This window comes from Centrocercus urophasianus, unplaced genomic scaffold, assembly GCF_019232065.1.
Source record: "Centrocercus urophasianus isolate 14NV4802_14NV808 unplaced genomic scaffold, USGS_Curo_1.0 seq_16, whole genome shotgun sequence".
Lineage (NCBI taxonomy): Eukaryota > Metazoa > Chordata > Aves > Galliformes > Phasianidae > Centrocercus > Centrocercus urophasianus.
In genome coordinates, this window is record NW_024884711.1 from 29,994,547 (window position 1) to 30,015,926 (window position 21,380).

Consider the following 21,380-nt stretch of genomic DNA (forward strand, 5'->3'; position numbering starts at 1 on the left):
CAGATTTAGCACTTCAGTTTTAAGCAAACCGTTCTTTTCTATTTCAATAAGTCTATGATCATATCTTATACCTCATCCAAAGATAAGTAATTCCACCTGTGAAATGAAAAGAACTTCAGGACACAACAAACGTGTCAATAACAACAACAACAACAAAAAAAAAAAAAAAAAAAAAAAAGTTGATGTATTCCACAGAGAAACTCCCTCTCTACCTCCCAGTTTGTTTATCAGGAATCAGAGGAAAGGCTGAGTGATCTGGGTCTGTTCAGCCTTGAGAAAAGGAGACTGAGAGGGGACCTGATCCAGGTCTATAAATATCTAAGGTGTGGGGGGCAGAATGGCGAGGCCAGACTGTTTTCAGTGGTGAGTGGAGACAGGACAAGGGGAAACGGCTGGAAACTGCAGCATAGGAAGTTCTGCACAAATGTGCGCAAGAACTTCTTTACAGTGAGGTGATGGAGCACTGGAACAGGCTGCCCAGGGAGGTGGTGGAGTCTCCTTCTCTGGAGATGTTCAAGACCTGCCTGGATGCCTACCTGTGCGACCTGCTGTAGGGAACCTGCTTTGGCAGGGGGGTTGGAGTCGATGATCTCTGGAGGTCCCTTCCAACCCCTACAATTCTGTGATTCTGTGATTCTGAACTTCAATACTATGCTCTGGTTGGTGTCTCTGTCTCTTGACCACAGAGTTACAATGTGTTCATGTTCACTTGCTGGTTTAGCCTCCGTGATAGCGAGGAGCAGGAGACAGGAAAGAAGACAAAGCACTGCTGTAAGAACCTGAATTTTACAGCTTGTCTAATATTTTGCAAGTGCAAAATAGCAGAAACACGGTAGCCATAGAGTAGTATTAGTAGCCTATCTCCTTTGTAACAGGAAATGCTACAGTTGATCTGCATAGCATTGCCACAGACAAGAACTAAAGACTGTAGAGCAGTTTACATTGCCAGAAAGTTAAGAGAGAGCAGGAGCAAAGGAAAGCCAAAGAAGGTACATGAAGGTGGTTCCCAAGTATACACAGCTGAGAGGAAATATCTGAGATAAGCATACTGTAAGCGCATAGAGAAAATATCTGTGGAATGAAGGAACACACCTCTAACAAATTAAAGATAGGGATTTTTCTTCAGAGACGCATAAAGAAAACTGTTGTTTGAAACACTGATCTTTAATTTAGAAGACAAAAGATCATGAAACATCGTTTTTCATCAGAGATAAGGCATACCAGACTGAGGAGTTTTCCTGAATGGAAAAACAAACTTCCAGCCTCTCCTAATGGACAAATGCAGTCTCTCCTCCAAACTACAGAGATGGATGAAAGCCCATGGGAGCAAAAACTATAAAATTATATTGTACAGAAGGAAAACATTCTCTGGAAAGCTTTTAGGTGTTGCCTTTTGAGTTCTTAACAACATAATTTTTCAAGTGTACTAAAGAGCAATTCATTTTCTATTGACTCCTCTAGAGAACAGTATTTTGGTTTTGTTTGTTTTGCTCATCTTGCTATGCCAACATGACAGCTTGGAACCCGATGCTGACCTTAATAGAATCTTGATAGAGGACACAGCACTTCAAGCTTAAAACGTTGTCAATTGCTGTTTAAATGAAAATTGAAACAAGCTTAAAAATGCACACGTTTTTCAGATTATAAAGATTGAACGATGCTTTCTTTACCCAATCCTCCTGCTTTGCTTGTTAGAATGATCAATAATTCTAAATCTGTAGATTTTTTAAAAGATGCTTGGAGTCCCACAGCTAAATGCAGAGTTGTGCCTTTTCAGAACTAAAAGCATTAAACATGCTTACTAAGAACCTAAAAAGCAGGTATTACAGTAGAAACACTTTTCCTTTTACTGAAAAGTTATCTTTATTTTTTACATTACCTAACAGAATTTATTCTGTCCCAGAGCACCACTGCACTGGCAGAAGCTCTCAAGAAGCACTGCACTCAAGAAGCTCTGATGAATACTGGACAAACTAATCAGATTTGGTTTGATAGGAAATACTTTTCTTGAACCACATACACACTTATTTGCACGGTATGACACTAAAGAAGTGTCATAGAAGGATGGAGAAATTGAAGGAGACTTGAACAATGGCAAATTATATATCAAACATCTGTATCAACTGGAAGTCTTGCAACTTTCTCTGCAAAGCTTGTGGTACAGCAACACAGCCAATAGGGTTGATTCAGGATATGAACAGACTTATACTGTTATAAAAATATTACTGATATTATTGAAAGGTTACAATTTTATTATAAGATTTAAACTAGACTATAGAAGGTCTTGGAATCAGCATTAAAGCAGTGTGAAACAGCAACAAGGAAGTGAATTATTATTAAAAAATGTTGTGACTTTTCCTACAAGCAGATAAATTTGCGCCACTGTACAAGGGCTGCTCCAAAATAATGCCTCCTATTTCATTATATTGGCGGTACGTTAGTAGAGGTGAAACCTTCCCACCCATACTGTTACACTTTGTTGCTATGTAAACAGATGACAGCAGTGCAACAATCTGACAGAATGGCATCTGACATGAAAGTGCATATGAAACAAAGGTGTGCAATTGAGTTCTTCCATGTAGACAAAGTTGCACCTACTGACATTCATCAACACTTGCTGAACATTTATGGAGACCAAACAGTGGATGAGAGTATAGTGAGGCAGTGGGGTAGTGCATTTCAGCAGTTGTGACAGCTATATGAATGAGAATCCACATTCCAAATGATCCTGCACAGCTATCACACCACAAAATGAAAAGCATCACAATGAGCTCATCCATGAAAATGAGTGGATTGCAATCAGGAAAGTGTGTATGGAGCTGAAATCAGCTTCAGTGTGTTGAAAATGATGGTGGCAACATCGGAATATCGCAAAATTTGCAGGTGGGTCCCATAAATGCTCACACAGGAACAAAAAGAACGCCATATGCAAGTTTGTCAGAACCTGCTGAACCAGGACAAGGCTGAAGTTGACAGTTTCCTGGATTGCATCATTACTGGTGAAGGGACGTGGTGCCAACACTACAAGCCAGAGTCAAAATGGAGTCTATGGACTGGTGACATGTGAATTCCCCATCAGTAAAAAAGTTCAAGACATAGCTCTCAGAGAGTAAAGTAATGCGCACTTTTGGAATAGGAAAGGAATGAGCCTTCTGGATTTCCTGGAATCAAGACAAACCAACTCTGACCACTACTTCACAGATCTCACTATGCTGAATGCTTGAACTTCCAGACTCAAGCCAGACAAGAAGGCGATCTCTTGCAACATGATAATGCCAGGCACCGTCCAGTCTAAAGACCATAGAGTACATTATCAATCTTGGCTTGGACTGTCCTACCACATCAACCAGTGTGGTATAGTCTCCATCTAGCACCTTCTGAATTCCATCTGTTTGGGCTGATGAAAGATGGACTGCATGAGTAACTTTTTCCTAGTAATCATGCCATCATAGCAGCCATGAAACATTGGGTCACCTCCACTGGAACAGACTTTTTGAGCACAGCATGCATGCTCTTGTTCATAGCTGATGAAAACGTGTAGCTAATGGTGATTACTGTTGAAAAATACTGTTTCGTAGCTGAGAATTTGTTCTATGAAATAGTGCTATGCTATCTGTAGCTTTTGTATTTTCCATAGAAAGAAATGGGAGGCATTACTTCTGTAGAGATCTATGTAGTTTAGAACTGTATTTGACTAACTTCCAACACCTAATGAAGAGGCACCTTTCACAAATTATGGGTTTCGCCCTCCTTCCAAGTTTCAAGTAGAACTTTATACAGCATTTTATGCCACTTCTTGCAAATAGTTGCAGCAAGTTTATAATTAAGCAAAATGCAGGTTTCTCATTGATGAAGGTACGTAAAATACTACGCTTGCTGGGTTATTTTTAACCAGCACAGAACAAGTTTCCTCACACAAAACAACACGTCAGCATCTTTCAAACAGGGAAAGTGATTTCTCACATGTATGCATGCACATGTGCACAGATGCACAAGGTAATACAGTGAAAAATTGACAGAATAGAAAAAATGTATTATTCTTCTGGATCCTATCATTTTTCTTCAAACCACTAGGAAGAGTATACCAAGTTTATATCCTTTTATACAGACTTTTACAAAATATAGCTAACACATTCCTGTTAACAAGATGTTAACTGCTGTACACAGAACACTGGACTACAGAACTCTCCTCTTTCCTTCTGGTAGTATTTCAGCACAAAAGAATTTCTTTGAGTTTTAAGAACAGACCTAATGATGAAAGTAATTTTTTTAATGGATACATCGTGCCAAATATCTGCTGATGTTTCTTTCTAACACTCCTCTGATTTTACCCATTAACCTACAAAGAGGTTCCCAAACAGAAAAGACCTTTATGCCTCCTGTCTGTCTTGTGCTCCACACCTTATTATGTTAATTGTCAGTAATTACTATAAACTGTCAATTTATAATGAGAAATTGCAATTAAATTATGAATAAATTGTAATAGAAAACCAACTTTCACAAAATACAATGAATCCAATATTACCAATTGTCTCACACAGCCAGGATAATTTCCAATGATGCTTACATAAAAATCAAACATTACAAAACTGGTATTTTCAGACAGAAAGACCAGATGTTAAGGAATTAATATCAATTAAAAAAGTAGTAAGCCTACCATATAATACTAGTAAGCAAATACAATGTTTTGTCTTTATCTCCTTTTTTATTTTCACTTTTCTCCTTACCCATTTAATTCAGTGTCCCGTTAACATAGGTAAGCTTTGATGGATAAATTTTTTGTCACATCTGGCTTATAGAACGGACCATATCTGAGCTCACAAGGACATATTAGATTTATAAATGGATCATTCAGTTAGGTCAGTTTTGACAGATTTCCTAAATGTTTGCTGATGACAAATTAATTGTTTATAATCACACAAGCTTTGAAATTTGATGCAAGCTAAAAATGACATTTGTCTAAGGCAAATGAACTCTCTGGATTCAGCTATTAGATTTCAAACTTCAAAAACTACGTAAAGAGGTACTAAACATACAGTTGAAAAATTAATGACTTCAGTAATTCCAACAGAGTTACAACTATATGATTATATATTTATATATACAACTATATATGATTACATTTATGAGAACAGACATAAAAACCCAACTTTCGTAATGTTATTCCAACCTAAAGATATTTCTTCCAATAGAAAAACTTCTGAGAAGTGAGGCAGGTAATCCAATACAGGTAAAACAGAAGAATCATTTGATTTACCTGACTCTGCAATTCACTTTGTTGCTTCAAACGTAGATTTTCTGGAGTATCAGCCACTGTAGTGAATGATTGCTTTGGGTAATGTCTAAAAAAAAAAAAAAGAAGTGCAAAGCCAAAGGGTAAATATTTACACATGATAGAAAGTCAAATGTATTGCAGCAATCTTTCTTAGACTGTACAGATACTTTTCTTAGTTTACTGGATGTGTTAGAAACATTTACTCCAAAAATATTGTGTCAGTACTGCATCACAAAAAACAGCATGAATGAGTTTCTGTAACAAATCTAAATACTATCCATTTATCTTCATCACTGTCTGCAGAGACCAACAGGACAATTCTTTCTTCAATAGAGTGAACAAAAGTATCTTTAACTGCATTTTCTTGGCATAGTCACATGATGAATACAGATTTGAATGTTTTATAGAAAATCTAAAGTTACATAAAATTCGTGCAGATGGAATATCATGGTGCAGAAACCTGAAGAACCAGATTGTACTGCCATTTCAGGTACAGAAATTTAAATCCTTCAATAGAAAATATGTCAATACACTGCTATACATAGAAGAAGAATCATTTATATCACCAACGGTTGCAATGGTTCAGAACTGCAATCTGTCAGTCATATCTTTTTTGATTTTGAATTTTTACACATTTATAACATTATTATTTTCTTTGGCATTTCAGACATCATCTTTAATAGTCCAATCTTACTGTATTTAGAATCGATTTATAGAACTATGATTTATTCATTTTCATGAATTTATCCTACAAATTTACAGTTAAACAGAAAACTGTATTATAAGAAAAACCACCAAACACAAGGAAATAATAAAAGTACACAGGCCATCCCAAAAAGAAGTATTATTATGAGCCAGCAGCACTCCAAGGAATCTGATTCCTACTTTTGAGAACCTTCAGTGTCAAACCAAAAGATTCGGTTTACATTTATATATGTGAGCCACTCATTCATTTAGTTACAGCTTCTCAGATCTGTCTACTAATCCACTTTTGCCTCTAACATTTCAAGGGCAAAACAAAACAGGCACAGTAGATTAATTTCTACAGAGGGACTTATCTGTAAATAAGAAAAAGTCCAAAGTCAGAGGAGGATATACAGTATCAAACATTACCATGATCAAACTCAAGATTATCTCTAATGTGTTCCTTCAGAAACTAATTCAGTCTTACAGCTCTATCAGAAAATTTCTGTGCTTTGAAATTATATATGGTCTTTATAATCAAAGTTATAAGATTTATTTTCTGTTTACAAGTTTTATTTCCAATGAAGTGCATGGTTTTAATTTAATCTGGTAGATGGAGGATTAACACCACAGCAAGTTTAAGAATTTAAGGTAAAATATATTCCCACCCATTAGAGCCATTTGTCTAGGCTAGACCATGCAACTGAAAAGTATAAAAGAAAAAAAAAAAACCTAGTCATGACATCATTCAGCCTATTCCCCTGCCATTACATCTAGATCCTCTCAAGCCTACCAAGACTGTAATTCTGGCCACAGAAATCAGTGCTTCCTGGGAAAGATTTCCTTCAGCACATGCAAAAAGAGAAATGTGTGTGCTGCAAGAGACATCCGCCTGTATTCCTTTTCAATCCAAGGGCTCCAGCTCACCCAGACACAGCTCCACCAATACACAGAGGGACAAAAGTAGGCTTTACTTAGATGACACAAAATGGAATCAGCAAATAGTATCAGTTGAATGTTATCCCCTGGGACAGAAAGATACATCTATAAGCATGGGGATTTTTCCCCTCTTTATTTTCCCTTTTCTATCTTACCCTTCCTTGCTTTATATAGAAGACAAAGACAAAAGCCAAAGTGACCATCAGGAGGGCCATGAGCCCCATTTGGAAGGCAGCAATGGACAGATGGAGAAGGCAGTGAGCCACCTCACAGCTAGGGCCTGCAGATATCCAGGGAGGATTGTAGCAAGAAGCAGCGTGTGATGTGCTCTTAAGGAAAAGCAGCCTCTCAGATATCCAGAGAAAACTCTTGTAAATGACAGAATCTTAAAAAACCCTTAAAAAAAAGCCATTGCTACACACACAATTCAAACATGATGCCAGGCACACGTAGAACACCAAAAGCTTTCCCATAAACTTTCATAGCACTGCTTTTTAACATGATTACAAACCATGACTCTGGTACTACAGTCACAAACACCACCTGTACTCATCCTCTTAATGTGGAGAGCACAGAGTGGGAGCCAACTTGAGTGGGTTTTTGCCAAGACCCGTGTGAAATTTGCATGTGACACTGGAGCAGGTGTCACAATCACAGCCCACAGACTCTCTTGGCAACAGCAGCAGAGATATTTTTGTAAAGCCAGCATCCCAAATTATCCTCCTCTTTATTCTGAAGCATATGAAAGAAAACCTTGTCCCTACCCTACATCAGCTTTTATATCTGATCCTTTGCAAATTAAATGGTTGGTTCCACAATTAGTATTGAAAAGCTCCCAGGTATCTCAAGAAGCAGAACAAATCACTGAGGCACTGATGTATTTAAGGTCACCAATGATACAGAAATAGTTCCATTTCAAGTGGAAAAGGTATTCTTCATCTTGAACCAGTGGTGCTCTACTGTGCTTCAAATTACAATGCACACTGGTTATATCAGTATTTATACTTGAACATAGAAGCACACAGTATCCACAATTGAAATAAAAAACCTACTGATGTTGAACTTCGTCTTTACGTTGATCTTATTAACTATTTATCACAATGTATTACAGTGATTTAAAAAAAAATCATTTAGAAAAATTAGATTAATAAATCATTCCGGTAGGGTTCTTAATTTTAACTATAGCTGATCTATGAAGCCACCCACATGGCTTATCAAGCAGAACAACACGCTTTTAGAGTCATTTTGCTTCAAAACCACTAAAAGACATCAATGTTAGAATTTAAATTTATCTCGAGCACTCACATCTGTTTTAAGCTTACTGCTATTGTATATTCATAATCAATAAAATATCAGTATTTAAGACATTATCTGAAAACTATTATCTGAGAACTATGCATTGTAACATTACATGATTTTGACCGAAAGAGAAGCCTTGTTAAATAGTTTTAAAGTGATCAAATCTGCTTCTTAACTGCTTATTTAGATATTTAGATTAAGACTATATCATATCTCAACAGAATGGTCTGAATAAGGATGAGTAAATGGGTGGCAACAGTCTTTAATTCGAAAGGCTTATGGTGATATCGCAGTTCCTGGTAATCTGTTGCTCAGTTTCCCTTTGTCTGAGATAATGTCTGAGAAAAGCAGAGAGTTGGTTAAAGAGGTTGATGTCATGCCAGCTATTTAATAGCAGTGTCCAAAGGATGTTTGTTTTAAGTCTTTGTCTAAGTCTAAGTCTACTTAGCAATATGTCTTACTACGCTAATGCTATTAGGATTAATCCTGTATAAAGACCTATACAAGAAGGTCCAGAACAAATCAGCATACACAGTATGGTGTTTCTGCTATGTACTGTATTGCTAGCTTCGGCTGCACAGCTTGATAAATAAATTAAATCCAACTCAATCTCTGTTTCTGAGAAAACTCCTTCACTTTTGAGATTTGGAAACAATAACAGCAAAACCTTCAATAATTCAGGAAACCACCTGAAAGTCTAACAGCTTTTACAGTGACTAATCATAGAAATTTTTCCACCTACTTGTTTACTTGTAAGGCTTTCATCAGCTTTTCCACACTTTCAAACCAACAAAAGGAATAAAAAACATGTTCTGAGAGATAATGGGATGAAGATTCAGCTTTTCCTGTTCTGAAAAAGGTCAGATTCAAAGCTTGAGATAAATTCAAGCCTATTCTGAAAGTAACACGTTCATGCCTCACTCTCGTTCATTCTGATCTAAGACATGACTAAGAATGTTTTGAGTATATTTTCTAACTGCAATGTTAACTGTTCAGTAGCAGAATTACAACACTTAACTAGGTCCCTGCCAAGTTATCTCTTCTCTTGGAGTATTCATTTGTAAATTGTCCACGACATACAAATTATCATATCATTCAGAGAATATCCACAGGCTACACAAATAAGAATTATTTCCCTCTTCCTATGAATGACAGCTTCATCAAATCTTCTCAGAATACCAATTGTCATCACTGTCCACCACTTTAGGCTATCTGTGCTCTCCTAATTTTTGTTTGAAACAATTGTTCTTCAAATTAAAGTCAAATCTAGAACACAAGAAGGTTAAGAACAATAAAGATAAATTAAGAAAAATAAAGGAAAAGGAAAAAACTTTTTTTCAGTTGCAGTAATACAGACAAACAAAAAATACATAATCAAAAAAATTAAATCAATATTAAATCAATTACAAAAAAACGTATACTGCATTTACAACTAGCATTTCAGTACAGTGCATGCAAGTGTTTCAAACTACAGCTGAATAGTGGATAATGATGTAGTAGTTTGGATGCAACACAAACTCACAACAACTAAAGGATACACAAGCAAGCTCCTTCTCAGACCTCTAAGGGCCCAATTTCTTAATCATGATCTGAGCCCACATCCACAAATACAACTGAATTCAGCACAAAAACACAGAGAAGAAATACAGATTGCCAATTAACTTTCCAATAAGAGAAATAAAATGAAATAATTTACCCAGGAAGAAGACCAGATATTAAACTCTCTTCAGCCAGGCAGTGTTTGGGATGGCAGTTTACCACCAGGCTTGAAGACTCATGGGACTGCCTTCCACTCCTTACTTTGAAACTGTACCATTATACAGAAAGAAATGTAAGATGTGCAGTGACAAAGAAAGCAGCAGCAGCAGCAGGGAAACCTTGCCCACCGCTGACTTCTTGCTTTGAAATTCTTGCTCTGAAGCTCTGGGATTTCCCTGGGTTTTCTTTTTTGTTTTGAACATTCTGTTCAAGATCATTTATCTGTATAAAATTATAAAGGATTTTGGATGACAAATAATCTAGGCAGTGGGTAATACAGCTTTGTTACTGTAGAACTCAGGCAATGAAGTGGGCAAGGAAGATTTGACAATTCCCCTAAACCAACTCTGAAGACAGAATTCTCTGTAGTTTCTATCACCTACCCTGCTATATGAATAGCAGATACTAGGCTGCAATACATTTGTTTTTGAAAATGCTTTTCCATCTTTATCCTTTGATGTTCAAGGGATTTGATTTTTGAGATATTTAATTTGTGCATCTGTATTTCTTATTTAAAGTAAAAGAGAAGGTTGTTGCAGTATGCCAGCTAACTACAAGTTAACGTTCATGAGAAAATTCCCCGAGAGAGAAGAGTTTGTATCGGTTGGAGATTTAGAAAAGAGTAAGCTCCATGAAAAAATGTTAGCAAGGATATTCCAACAATCTTCCCAATCTTCACTTCTGGAACAAGTGAAAGGCCACAGATCAGTTTGTCCTACAACCAGACACGCATCACCCAACACTATGTTACTAGTGTGGTATTTTATAACCTGTCTGCAGAGACTTTTATCTGGGATTGTTTACAGAAGTATAGGGACCATATTAAATATTCTGACAGTATCTGGCCACGGGGTCAGTGTCTTGGTGTCCTCTGCTAGTCATTTTTCCTATCTCATATTTCTTACATTCACTGTTTTAACTCTTTTTTCCCAGATTCAAATAAATACACTGTTAGGGAGATATGTGAGTTGCCTCTTGAGAAATTCAGGGCTAAACTTCAAAAGTGAAAAAGATCTTAAAAAAATACAAGAGAAAGGAACATCCAGTTCATATTTAGGAAACTTACCATATAATAAAAAGAAGTGGTATAATACATTCAGCTGGAATACAGATTTAGGAAGAAAAAAAAAAAAAAAAAGAGTAAAATCCCAGCACCACAATGTTCAGTAGCAGAACACTCCGAATTATCAATGGAGCCAGGCTCTCACTTTTTCAATAATTTACTTTCAGATTTAGCTATTCCTCAGCTGTGGATGGCATTGCTTGGGGAAATAAATGAATCTGTAACACACTGAAAGCTACAGGGCAGCCCTGAGCTGCGCAGGAACCCGCCGGCACCATATTAATGGACACAGACAGCAGACAGAAAAGCAAGAGCTGCTGTCGGAGCAGGATCTGCAGAACATGATCAAAAAGCTCAAGGAAGGCATAGGCAACTCTGGCAACATAAAGCAAAAAACAAAAATACTGACTGGAACAGCAAAATCTGCAGATTTTCTCTTTAAGAACACTGGTAATATGACACACAGAGACACAATAAAAGCACTTTACTCTGCACAGGCCCAAATTCCCAGTCTGACTGCTTCAGCACAGCCTGGGATGCTTTGTATTTATGAAACCTGGACAGAGCTAGTAGTTTGCGCAGGTTCCAGGGTTGACCAGAGTATAATTCATAGCTCCAGCAGTGACAAATTTGCTTATAGATTTCCTAAATTTTCCTGTCAATTAATGCACCACCAATAAGTTGGCATCTCAAGCAGCACAGCACTGAAATAGGTGAGTTCTAAATTTTAGGTTCTAAATTCTGCTCTTACTTTCAACGTGCACGCACTTTTTTTCCCCTTAATTCTGGACTATTTTTCAAGTAATAAGAACCTTTAGGACAAAGAATATTCATACAAATTCTTTCTCTGCTTACCACAAGTCAGCATTTTTGTACATGGCTAAGTCCTGGGATTCCCATCTTACATATGAAAACTACCAAATCTGGCTGGGCCCATATTTTACAATGTTCTTTCTGCCCCATACTGTAATTTCATCACCTGATTTCTAATCACAGGTATGTACACACGTGTTATTTTCACAAATCTTCATCAGGTTGTGGTATCTAATTTTATTCAGTGAAGTATGTCAGTGGCTATATAGATAATTTATTCAACCATTTTCTTTCAAAGATGAATTCTATGTTACATGAAATGGCATCTTTACAGTTAGACTAGTTTAAAAAACATACAACCCTGATGTTCCAATATTATATCTCATCTTCTCCCACCCCTCACTCACAGTAAAGCAATTAATAGAAAGTCATCGATACACTGCAGAGCTGTACTTATGATGATCAATTCTTCTGTGCTTGTGTTGTAGGGCAAGCTTTCTCACAACTGATAAAGGACACAAAAAGCCCACCCAGCAGCAGAAGCTCAAGATACACTAAAAGTGACCTCCCTTAAAATGTTAATCACTGTGAATTTCAGATTTATTTTCATTAAATACCATGGCATTAACTAACAAAATATACAATATAAAAACTGCATTCACCATATGAATATTGTAAAAATATTGGTTCAGCACTGCAATAGCATGTTTACAAAGGAAAATTCTGTAGGCAGTAAACATCTTCACCCATCTGGTGTAGCCCTAAGCGACTGTAAATCCTGAGAAGCTGACTGTAAATCAAGCTCGGTTTCAGGATTTACATCTAACTCTCATCTTCTCTGTGCAGAAACATTCATCCAGTCAGGTAACACTTGTAGAAGAAATTAAATCTACTTTAAGGAAATTTCAAGAGTCTTCTCTTTCTTGCTTGGAATTAGTCTCACCCAATTGATGACTATTCAAAATAGTTTCACCCCTGAGTTATTTTTTTCTATGCATCATTATCAGTATTTTCCACTGCATCCCCATTGTTGGCATTCTAGATAGTCCAGGCACTGTATGCATGAAACATTTCAACTTCTCTTATTTCAGTCATCCATTTTTGTCATGCTGAGGAAATCTCACCACTAAATACACCTTATAAACACATACTTAAGATCAAGCATTCAAAAGCTCCTAGATAAGAGAAAATATTCAATATGGGGACTGAATCTGAACAATTAAATTTAAAGCTTTGTTATACAAAGTGCATGTAGAAATGGAAGCAAAACTTGAATCATTCCTAATAACAAACTTTTTCTCTCTCAGTTTTTCAGTGCAAAAAGTACAACAGAAACTTTATTCTAAAAAAATTAATGCTAAAAATCTATGAAAGAATAACATCAGAGACCAAGACAGACTACTTACTACATGTATTAAGCCTTCAGTTTCCAAGACAGTAACTGACTGAAAGAATATTCGCTACTAAAAACTGAAACGTCCATGTATTCATTGAAAAATTATTAGGTTGTATGTCAGTAGATTACAACTATAATGAAACTAGACTACAGCTGTTGTCCTCATAAAACTGAATGAAGAAAACTAGTCTTAAGTTCAAAACGCGGGAAACCAAATATGGATTTCTTTTTCTCTAGTTTCCAGCTTCTATGCTATTACATAACTCTTCTATGTACACTGACTAGCTTACACTGACTGCAAACCTATAAAGCCAAGCAAAGGAAGACAACTCTTCAATGCTTCAAATTTCAAACTTATCTTTCCCAGACATGGGAAGAAGAACCATAGGGACCATAGGGACACTAAAAACCACCTAGAGGACAGATGAGAAATAAGTGCTAGACAGACATCATAATTCTTTTGAACTTGTAGAAACTGGCTATCAACAGGGTGGGGAATCTAAGGTTCCTAAAAGCCAAAAGGTAACTGCAAAGGCAGCTTGCCAACCTTGAGTCACGACTGACTTGCCTCCTCGAGAACTGTGGGCATAATCCTGAAGTGAATAGTGATCCATGTTACATACTGATCCCCTCAAAGGGACTTTTTCTGCAAGTTACTACAGAAAGAAAACTAGTATGTTGTAATCGAAGCAGCTGGAACATTATTTATAAAAAAAGGCGGGAGGAGAGGAGAAGGGAGACAGAAAAATATTATGTTGAATGTCTTAACAGTGTTACCTCTTTGACTGTAATTGCAATATTAAGTATTTTTCCTCTAAAGCTGTGCCAACACCAACAATTTCAAGCTACTAGCAAAAAAATAAGTAAATTAAACAGAGTTTACACACGTACCAAAATAAAATATGGAAAAGCTAGGTTTTTTGCCAACTAGAAAATGACAAAATTAGTAGGGTGGAGATGGCATTCTGTTTTTGCATTTCTAACAAGGTTGCCAAATAATAGAGTATACAAACTCACAGTTGATTTAAAAAAAAAAATTCCTTTTTTTGGCAGCAGTTTTACATTTTATTTCTTTAGTAACTATTTCTTTCTTAGCAAGATTCATAGAGGCTTGGGATTATGTTGTTTGTTTTTCTGTGTTTGTTTGTTGGTGGTTTGTTTTATTTTGCTTTGGTTTTGTTTTGTTTTGTTTTTAATACAGCAAAAATTTCAAATCAGGTAACATTTTGCATAAAAATCCTTGAGAAAACATGGATCTGTATTTTTTATTAAATATATATATAATAATATCAAAAACAAAGTAGTTGCTTGTTCACATATTGTAAACTTTAATCAAGTACATTATTTGTGCAGTTTTATGAACTGTCCCTCTTGTAATGTATACACCTTCATAAAATAATTTTAGATAAAGAAAAAATAAAGTTACTACACACAAGAGTTTCATAAAATATAGCTTATGCTGTATTCACACCTTTACAAAATTACTGTATAATACATCCAGATTTTGCTTGTAAATGAATACTTTCTTCCTGCTTTGCCTTATTCTTATGAAGTAATAAGAGCATATAAAAGCTTACACTGTAACTTTTTAATGTAAATCCTTGGCAGAACTGACGAAAACTGACAGTTTTGGAATAAGTTGTCATGCTACACGCAATATACAGTCCATGAACACCAAATCTAAAGGGTATGTAACTGCGACCAAACCACAGATGATTATTTACTGCGACAAAGCAACAGCCAGGTAGCATATTTTCACACAATGTCTTGCAAACACCCCCAGAATTGCTGCACACATTATGCATCCTGTTCCTTATGGTCTGCTAACTATTTTCAGTGGAGTTGTGTAGGATCAGATGCAGCTATATAAATGCTCTGCCACTATAGCTACACAACCTTCTACTTCTCCCTTCTACTTGTTGCTTTCTCTGTTTTCTCACTGTTGGGAGTAATCCACCACCCTTGGAGAATAGGGGTTGATCTCAAAGCTCTTCATATTTTTAGGCAAATGATTAAGCTTTAGGTAACAGAGCATGAGCCTTCTCATCACATCCTCTGACACAGACCCTAAATCTCACAGACACAGATGTTCCAGAGATCAAATTGTGAATGACACCTCAAGTGGCATCCATTACAAGTTCCCACAGAGAAAGCTATTCAAACAAGAGCTTGATGCCATCCCATGAGCTTTTCACTCTGCAGCCTGAAGCCCACCAGCCTCCAGTAGATCTGCTTCTTCCAGTAGTTTTGGATGTAAAGGTAAATAAACTTTTCCCATCTCCTATTTTGGAAAGAGAAGAGCAGCCACTGAATGGTGCTGATACCGTTACAGAGGGAGCTCTCTTAGGATGCAAAATAGTGCCCAAGGGAACTTTAAGTTGAATTAACATGTAAAAGGAAGGCATACTATTCCTAAGTCAATTTACAAAGGTGTTGTTCCCAAATTATCAACCAAATATTTGAAAGTAATTTCCATAAACTGTGCAGAAATTCAACCTACACAAGACAAAAGGTGCAATGTCACATCTTTGGAATGAGCAAAACAAAAAGTGACTTATAAGATAGAGAAGAAACCTAATAATGGAAAATCCAGGTGATAAACATGAGATGGAATGAAAAGCCACTTTTTTAGATCACACAGCATAGTGGTTAAATAGCATTTACACCACAGGAATACAAAAAACTTAGGGGTGAACTCAATCATGAAAAAAAGAAAGCTGACAGATGTCATTGTCTGGGCCTCTTCTACACCTGTTACTAAATTCCTGCAAACACACCAGCAAGACCATCCATAAGCAGAGCAATTAGCAACTGAATCCATTTGGAATAAAATGGAGGACATCTTTATGAGTAGGAGAAAAACAGAGCTAATAGGAAAGGGAAAGCACACTACTTGTATCTGTTGTATTTAAGTTCACAGTGACTTGCAGGAAATATGTCAATAGCTCAAGTTTGTTCATAAACACCTAAAGTAAGTCTCTTGATTGAAAAACTGTTTATTGCATTATATATGACTGGTACCACCCCTTCACCTGTCAGTGTAAAAGAAAACTATGCCATTCAATGATCACGTTCAGAAGTTAATAAATCAAGATTGCAAGATGGCAGAGATTCCTTTAAGCTGATGGGGTTTACTTCAGCTAATATATCATTTGACAAAAATTTCTTTTTTTTTCCTATTTCAGTGCAGTGCTAACAACTTTCTCCACAGATTTTGTTCCAGTTACATACAGATTAGTAGTAAAAAAATATAAAAAAATAAAAAAAAGGAAAAAGAAAACACTCATTTTATAAATATGAACAAAAAAAAACAGGAAATAATGTAATTATTTATCAGCAACTTTAATTCAGTTTCCACGGAATCACTAACCCCGCTATTGAATGTTATATATTCTTCTACAGTTTTACTTATCACTTTATACACAGTGAACCAGCTCACCCTGCCTGTTCATAGAAGCTAGAATTGATTCCACCAGTTTCTTGCAGGTCAGTGAGGAAGAAGCCTGAAACCTCTGAAGCAGTTCAGCAACTAAACTCACCTGAGTACCAGCCCACCCACATCACTGGTAAAGCACATGGCTTCCTTTATAGAAGTGTTTTAAGTTACACTACAAATATTTTAGATTCTAAAAATTCTGTATTTTCAGTATAACTCAAGAGCTAATATAACATTTTAAAGCTTAAAGAGCCATATGTCTTCTGCCAAAACTAAACCTCTCTGCCAATGTCTCTTGGATACATAACCATACTTTCTTTCTTGTACTAAGATTATTCCTGGGGGCTTCATAGGGATGTTGACACTAATACAATCTACAACCAGACAGGAGCATAGAGTACTTCCGCACATAGATTTTAAAGCAAGAACAAATACACAATACAAAAACAGTTTCAACGTGCAAACTAAAGCATTTCCAAATGCTGAAAGCATCTCTTAACCATCTGCTACGAACTGATACATTGCTCAAGTCTGCAGAAGAGCAGTTCTGCCAAGCTCCTTCAGATGCTTCTCCTCCCACACCTGAGCCTCTGCCTGATGGAGCTCTGTGTGCTTTCTCATCAAAACCCAGACACCAAGATTTCCAAGGTGTTCAGTCACATCAAACTGCTTCCGAACTCAAGGCGACAAAACTTCACCTTGGAAAGCTGAGGCTTCTGTGGAACAGCTCAGTGGCCAAAAAAAGCAAAGGAAAAACTTCTGCACACCAAGTGAAAACTAAAATATCTAGATGACAGCTGACCACACTCTGTATTTGACAAACTTCAACAGTTTCACTGAAATCCAAATAGTCCAAAATAAGTACTTGAACAAAAAAAAATTTCATGATCCACACTTTGAGGGAAATAAGATGTCTTTGGAAAAAGCTGGAGGGCATGCTGATTTAATCTGGCTTTGTCAAAGCTGTTAAAAACATGCACATTGTGCATTGCTCGCCAGTGAAAGACTAAACGTTCTGTTTCAATGGAAGTTGGATATACTGTGAAGAATAGCTACAAAGAATAATGTCAGCAGAGAGCAGTTTAAACAACAGAATTTCTGCTCTGTAAGAAAAAAAAAAAGTGGAAGAACACAGCATAGCTATTGCTGTTTGGAATTTAAAATATGTATTTAAATTTCCCACATAAATACTTTTATGGCCTTTTTCAGTCTTTTAATGCCAGCCCTTTAATGTCTTCCCATGTGTTTTAATGTTCTTTTATATTTTATAAAGGAAGTTAACACTTGGAGACCAATCTCAGGGGGTTTCTGGCTCAGACACAATGTCTAGTCTCCTGGTTCCCCATCAGTCATTAAAGATTGATGAGGTCCTGCTCTGAAAATACATCTGAATCATGAGCCTAAAAGCATGGGAGCAAGAGCTTTAGAAAAATACATTTCTTGAGGTTGCTGGGATGACAGCTATGGATTCAGGCACCCAGACTTTTAGGCTACATCTGTGCTTTTAAATCAAAAAGCATCTAGCAACATTCTCTGGTACTGAAGCTAATTTGCGTGGGGCAGCCTACATCAACTGCTCAAATCTTTTACCATCCAAAACAAGGTCCCACATCCAAACTGCCAAAAGAGAGCAAAATGTTCTTGATTGTGCTCAGAATCATATCTAGGAATTGTCTGGGATAGAGCAACTAGTACAGGTTAAGGCTATTGTGCCTTGAGTTTATACCAATCTTTTAATTTGCTACTAGAGAATGAAGCATAAATATCCCAGGTAAAGTTGTATCACTGGACTCCCAGCCTCACTGCTTTCCAGGAAGAAACTTAAGAACGACTTCTGCTCCGACATTTCAACAAATACCTTCTTCCGTTTGGCTTCCCTGCACCTTCTGGCCTCCATTTCTAAATCACAGACGCACAGAACAGCTTAGATTTGATGGGATCTCTGAAAATCATCAAAGCACACTGAACCGGAGCAGGCTGCTAAGGACTATGCCCAGTTCCCTTCTGAACACCCCACAAACGTGTTCAGTGTTCAGCCATCTCACACTGGAAAAACCACATTCACATTCAACTTTGCATGCCTTCATTTTATTCAGTACATCTACATCTTTCCTTAGCGGAGATCCCAGCACTGGTCAAAGCGCCAGTGCTGAGAAGAGGGGAAGGATCACCCGCAATGCTCTTTTCTCACTTAGGAAATGAGGCTCTCCTTGCTACAAGGTTGCACTGTTTGCTCATATTCCACTTCTTGTCTTCCAGCATCCCCACAGGTGCTGCCTTCTCTGCAAAGCTGCTTTCCAGCTGGTCCAGGCTGTACTGCTGCATGGGATTATTCCTCCTCAGGGGCAGGATTTGGCAATGCCCTCCGAGTTTCTGGTCAAGCTCCTGTCTGGATGGCAGCACACCCCTCTGTTGTACTTGCCACTCCTCCCAGTTTTTTCTGTCACCTGCTAACTCGCTCAGCATGAACTGTCCCATCACTCAGGTGAGTAATGAGGGCACTAAAGTGCTGTACCCAGTATCATCCTTTGGAGTAGACCACTAGTGACTGGTCACCAGCAGAACTTTGTGTCACAGACCACTACTCTCAGAACCAAGTTTCAGCCTGCATCGCAGTACATTTATCTAGTCCTTACCTCCTCAGTTTGTCTGTGAGGATGATGTAATAGACTGTCAAAAGCCATACTGAAGTTGAGATGAGCATCCATGCACGGTCAAAAACTTGGATTAGAAATCTCTGTATAAAACTAATCTTCCTTTACAGAATGAAAGCCATTAACATTGAAATTCTTTCCATCAAGATTTCCAAATTAATCCCTTCGGTATAATCTGCACTTCATTGTCCATTGCAATTTTTTCAAAAACCCCAAATAAACCAGAACTCCATCTAAAGGACAGAATAATGACTCATTTTTACAGTTTCCATCTGCTTATACAAATGTTCATGGTTTGATTTCATGTGTATAATAATGACAATGCACTGAAGAGTTATCAGACTAGAGAGTTTACTCATGAAAAGAAATAAAAAGGTAAAATGGAAGAGATGACAACAACAACACGCTTTTAAAAGACAAATATAAGTACCTACCCTCCTATTCACAAAACTTCCTGAGATGCTGTTGTCTTTGTTCTTTAATGCCCAGGATCAAAAGTGAAAGTTATATATCTAGCATATACCTTTCTAATAATAATTAAACTGAAAATTTTTGTATAATCACCAGTTTCTTGTAACTAGTGTGCTTTAATAGTAAATTTCCCGCTACTGAGAACTCTCATACACAGATCACTTAGGTATTTTTCTTCCCAAAGGCAAGAACTGCCAAGTAAAGTCAGTGTGGGAAATACAGCTGCAAAAGATCATCATCAATGTAAGTAAAATCAGTGCTGAGATGAGGGGAAATCTTCTCTCAGTACCATTCCCTGCTTGTCCCTTTCTTCTGCCACTTTGTCTCTTCGCAAATCTCCACCACTAAACCTTTGCCTATTGCTTCTTGGCTGAAAGCGTGGGGAAGGAAACAATAAATGAACAAGGACTCTGACATGCCATTCTGTTTCCAACAATAAGTCTTGTAAAAAGGGCCAGCGGTACAGCTAAGCATATGTACAATGCTCCCTGTGTGGTGCTGCATACAATGATAGCCTTGCATATGTCCCAGGATAGGTTGCTCCACCACCAGGCTGATAACAGATGGAGGCAGAGGGAGACATACCAAGGTGGCATATTGATCGCTAGTAAAGAAGTGTCAACCATCTGCCTCCCACTACTTGCATGACAATGCAAGCTGCAGTTTAAAACTCTCAGTCTTTTTAGATAGCCTAAACAGCTATCTAAAAAGCTCACACCCCCTATGGGTTAATAGCTTCTCTTTGCACAGGAAGACACCTGGTGCTCCATTAGAAGGAACACTGCTAGTAGACTGAGGGAAGCGATTATCCCCCTCTGCCTAATGCTCATTAGGCCACATCCAGAATACTGCATACAGCACGGGACACCAGTACCAGAAAGAACAATATCCTGGATTGAGATCAACAAGATCTACAGAGATGGTCAGGTAGCTGGAGCACTTACATTGTGATGACTGCCTAAGGAAACTGTTCATAGTGGGGAAAACATGGTTGCCATTTCATCAGTGGCATGAAATTTAGCAAGAGCAAACCCTGGGTGCTGTACCTGGGACAGAGCAATCCTGGACACAGTCAGAGATGGGTGCCAAGTGGCTGGAGAGCAGCTCTGCAGAAGGGACCTGGGGGTGCTGGTGAGAGCAGATCAGCATGAGCCAGCAGCACGTCCTGGCAGCCAAAGAGGCAAAACATATTTTGGGGGTATTAAATACAGCATAGACAAGCTGGTCAAATGAGGTGGTTCTCCTGATCTATTTAACATTGAGGTAAGCTCATCTTGAATACTGTTTGTAGTTCTGGACTCCACAGTATAAAGAGAAAACACACCACCCACCACCTCACTGCTCGCATCCACTGTTTCATCTCCATAAATATTCAGCAAGTGTTACTGAATGTCAATGGGTACCATTTTTTCCACATGGAGGAATTCAATTCCACATCTTTGCTTCCTGACCCCTTCCTTGGCAGACATCAATTTGTCAGTCTGCCCCTCTGCTGCCATCTATCTCACAACAACAAAATGTAATGGAGTACTGGTGGGAGGGCTCAGCTTCTACTGCCACACCACCAACTTCCACCTTTCATTTCGTGAGCC

At 37.6% G+C, this 21,380-nt stretch overlaps 1 protein-coding gene across 1 annotated transcript in view; it reads right to left on the reverse strand.

The window, feature by feature from the left end:
* Positions 1-21,380, reverse strand: part of NEBL (nebulette) — a 240,161-nt gene that overhangs the window by 164,804 nt on the left and 53,977 nt on the right. The window contains exon 3 of the mRNA XM_042817112.1: positions 5,258-5,342. Coding sequence (XP_042673046.1) covers positions 5,258-5,342 — 85 coding nt within the window. The remainder of the gene's footprint in view (positions 1-5,257; positions 5,343-21,380) is intronic.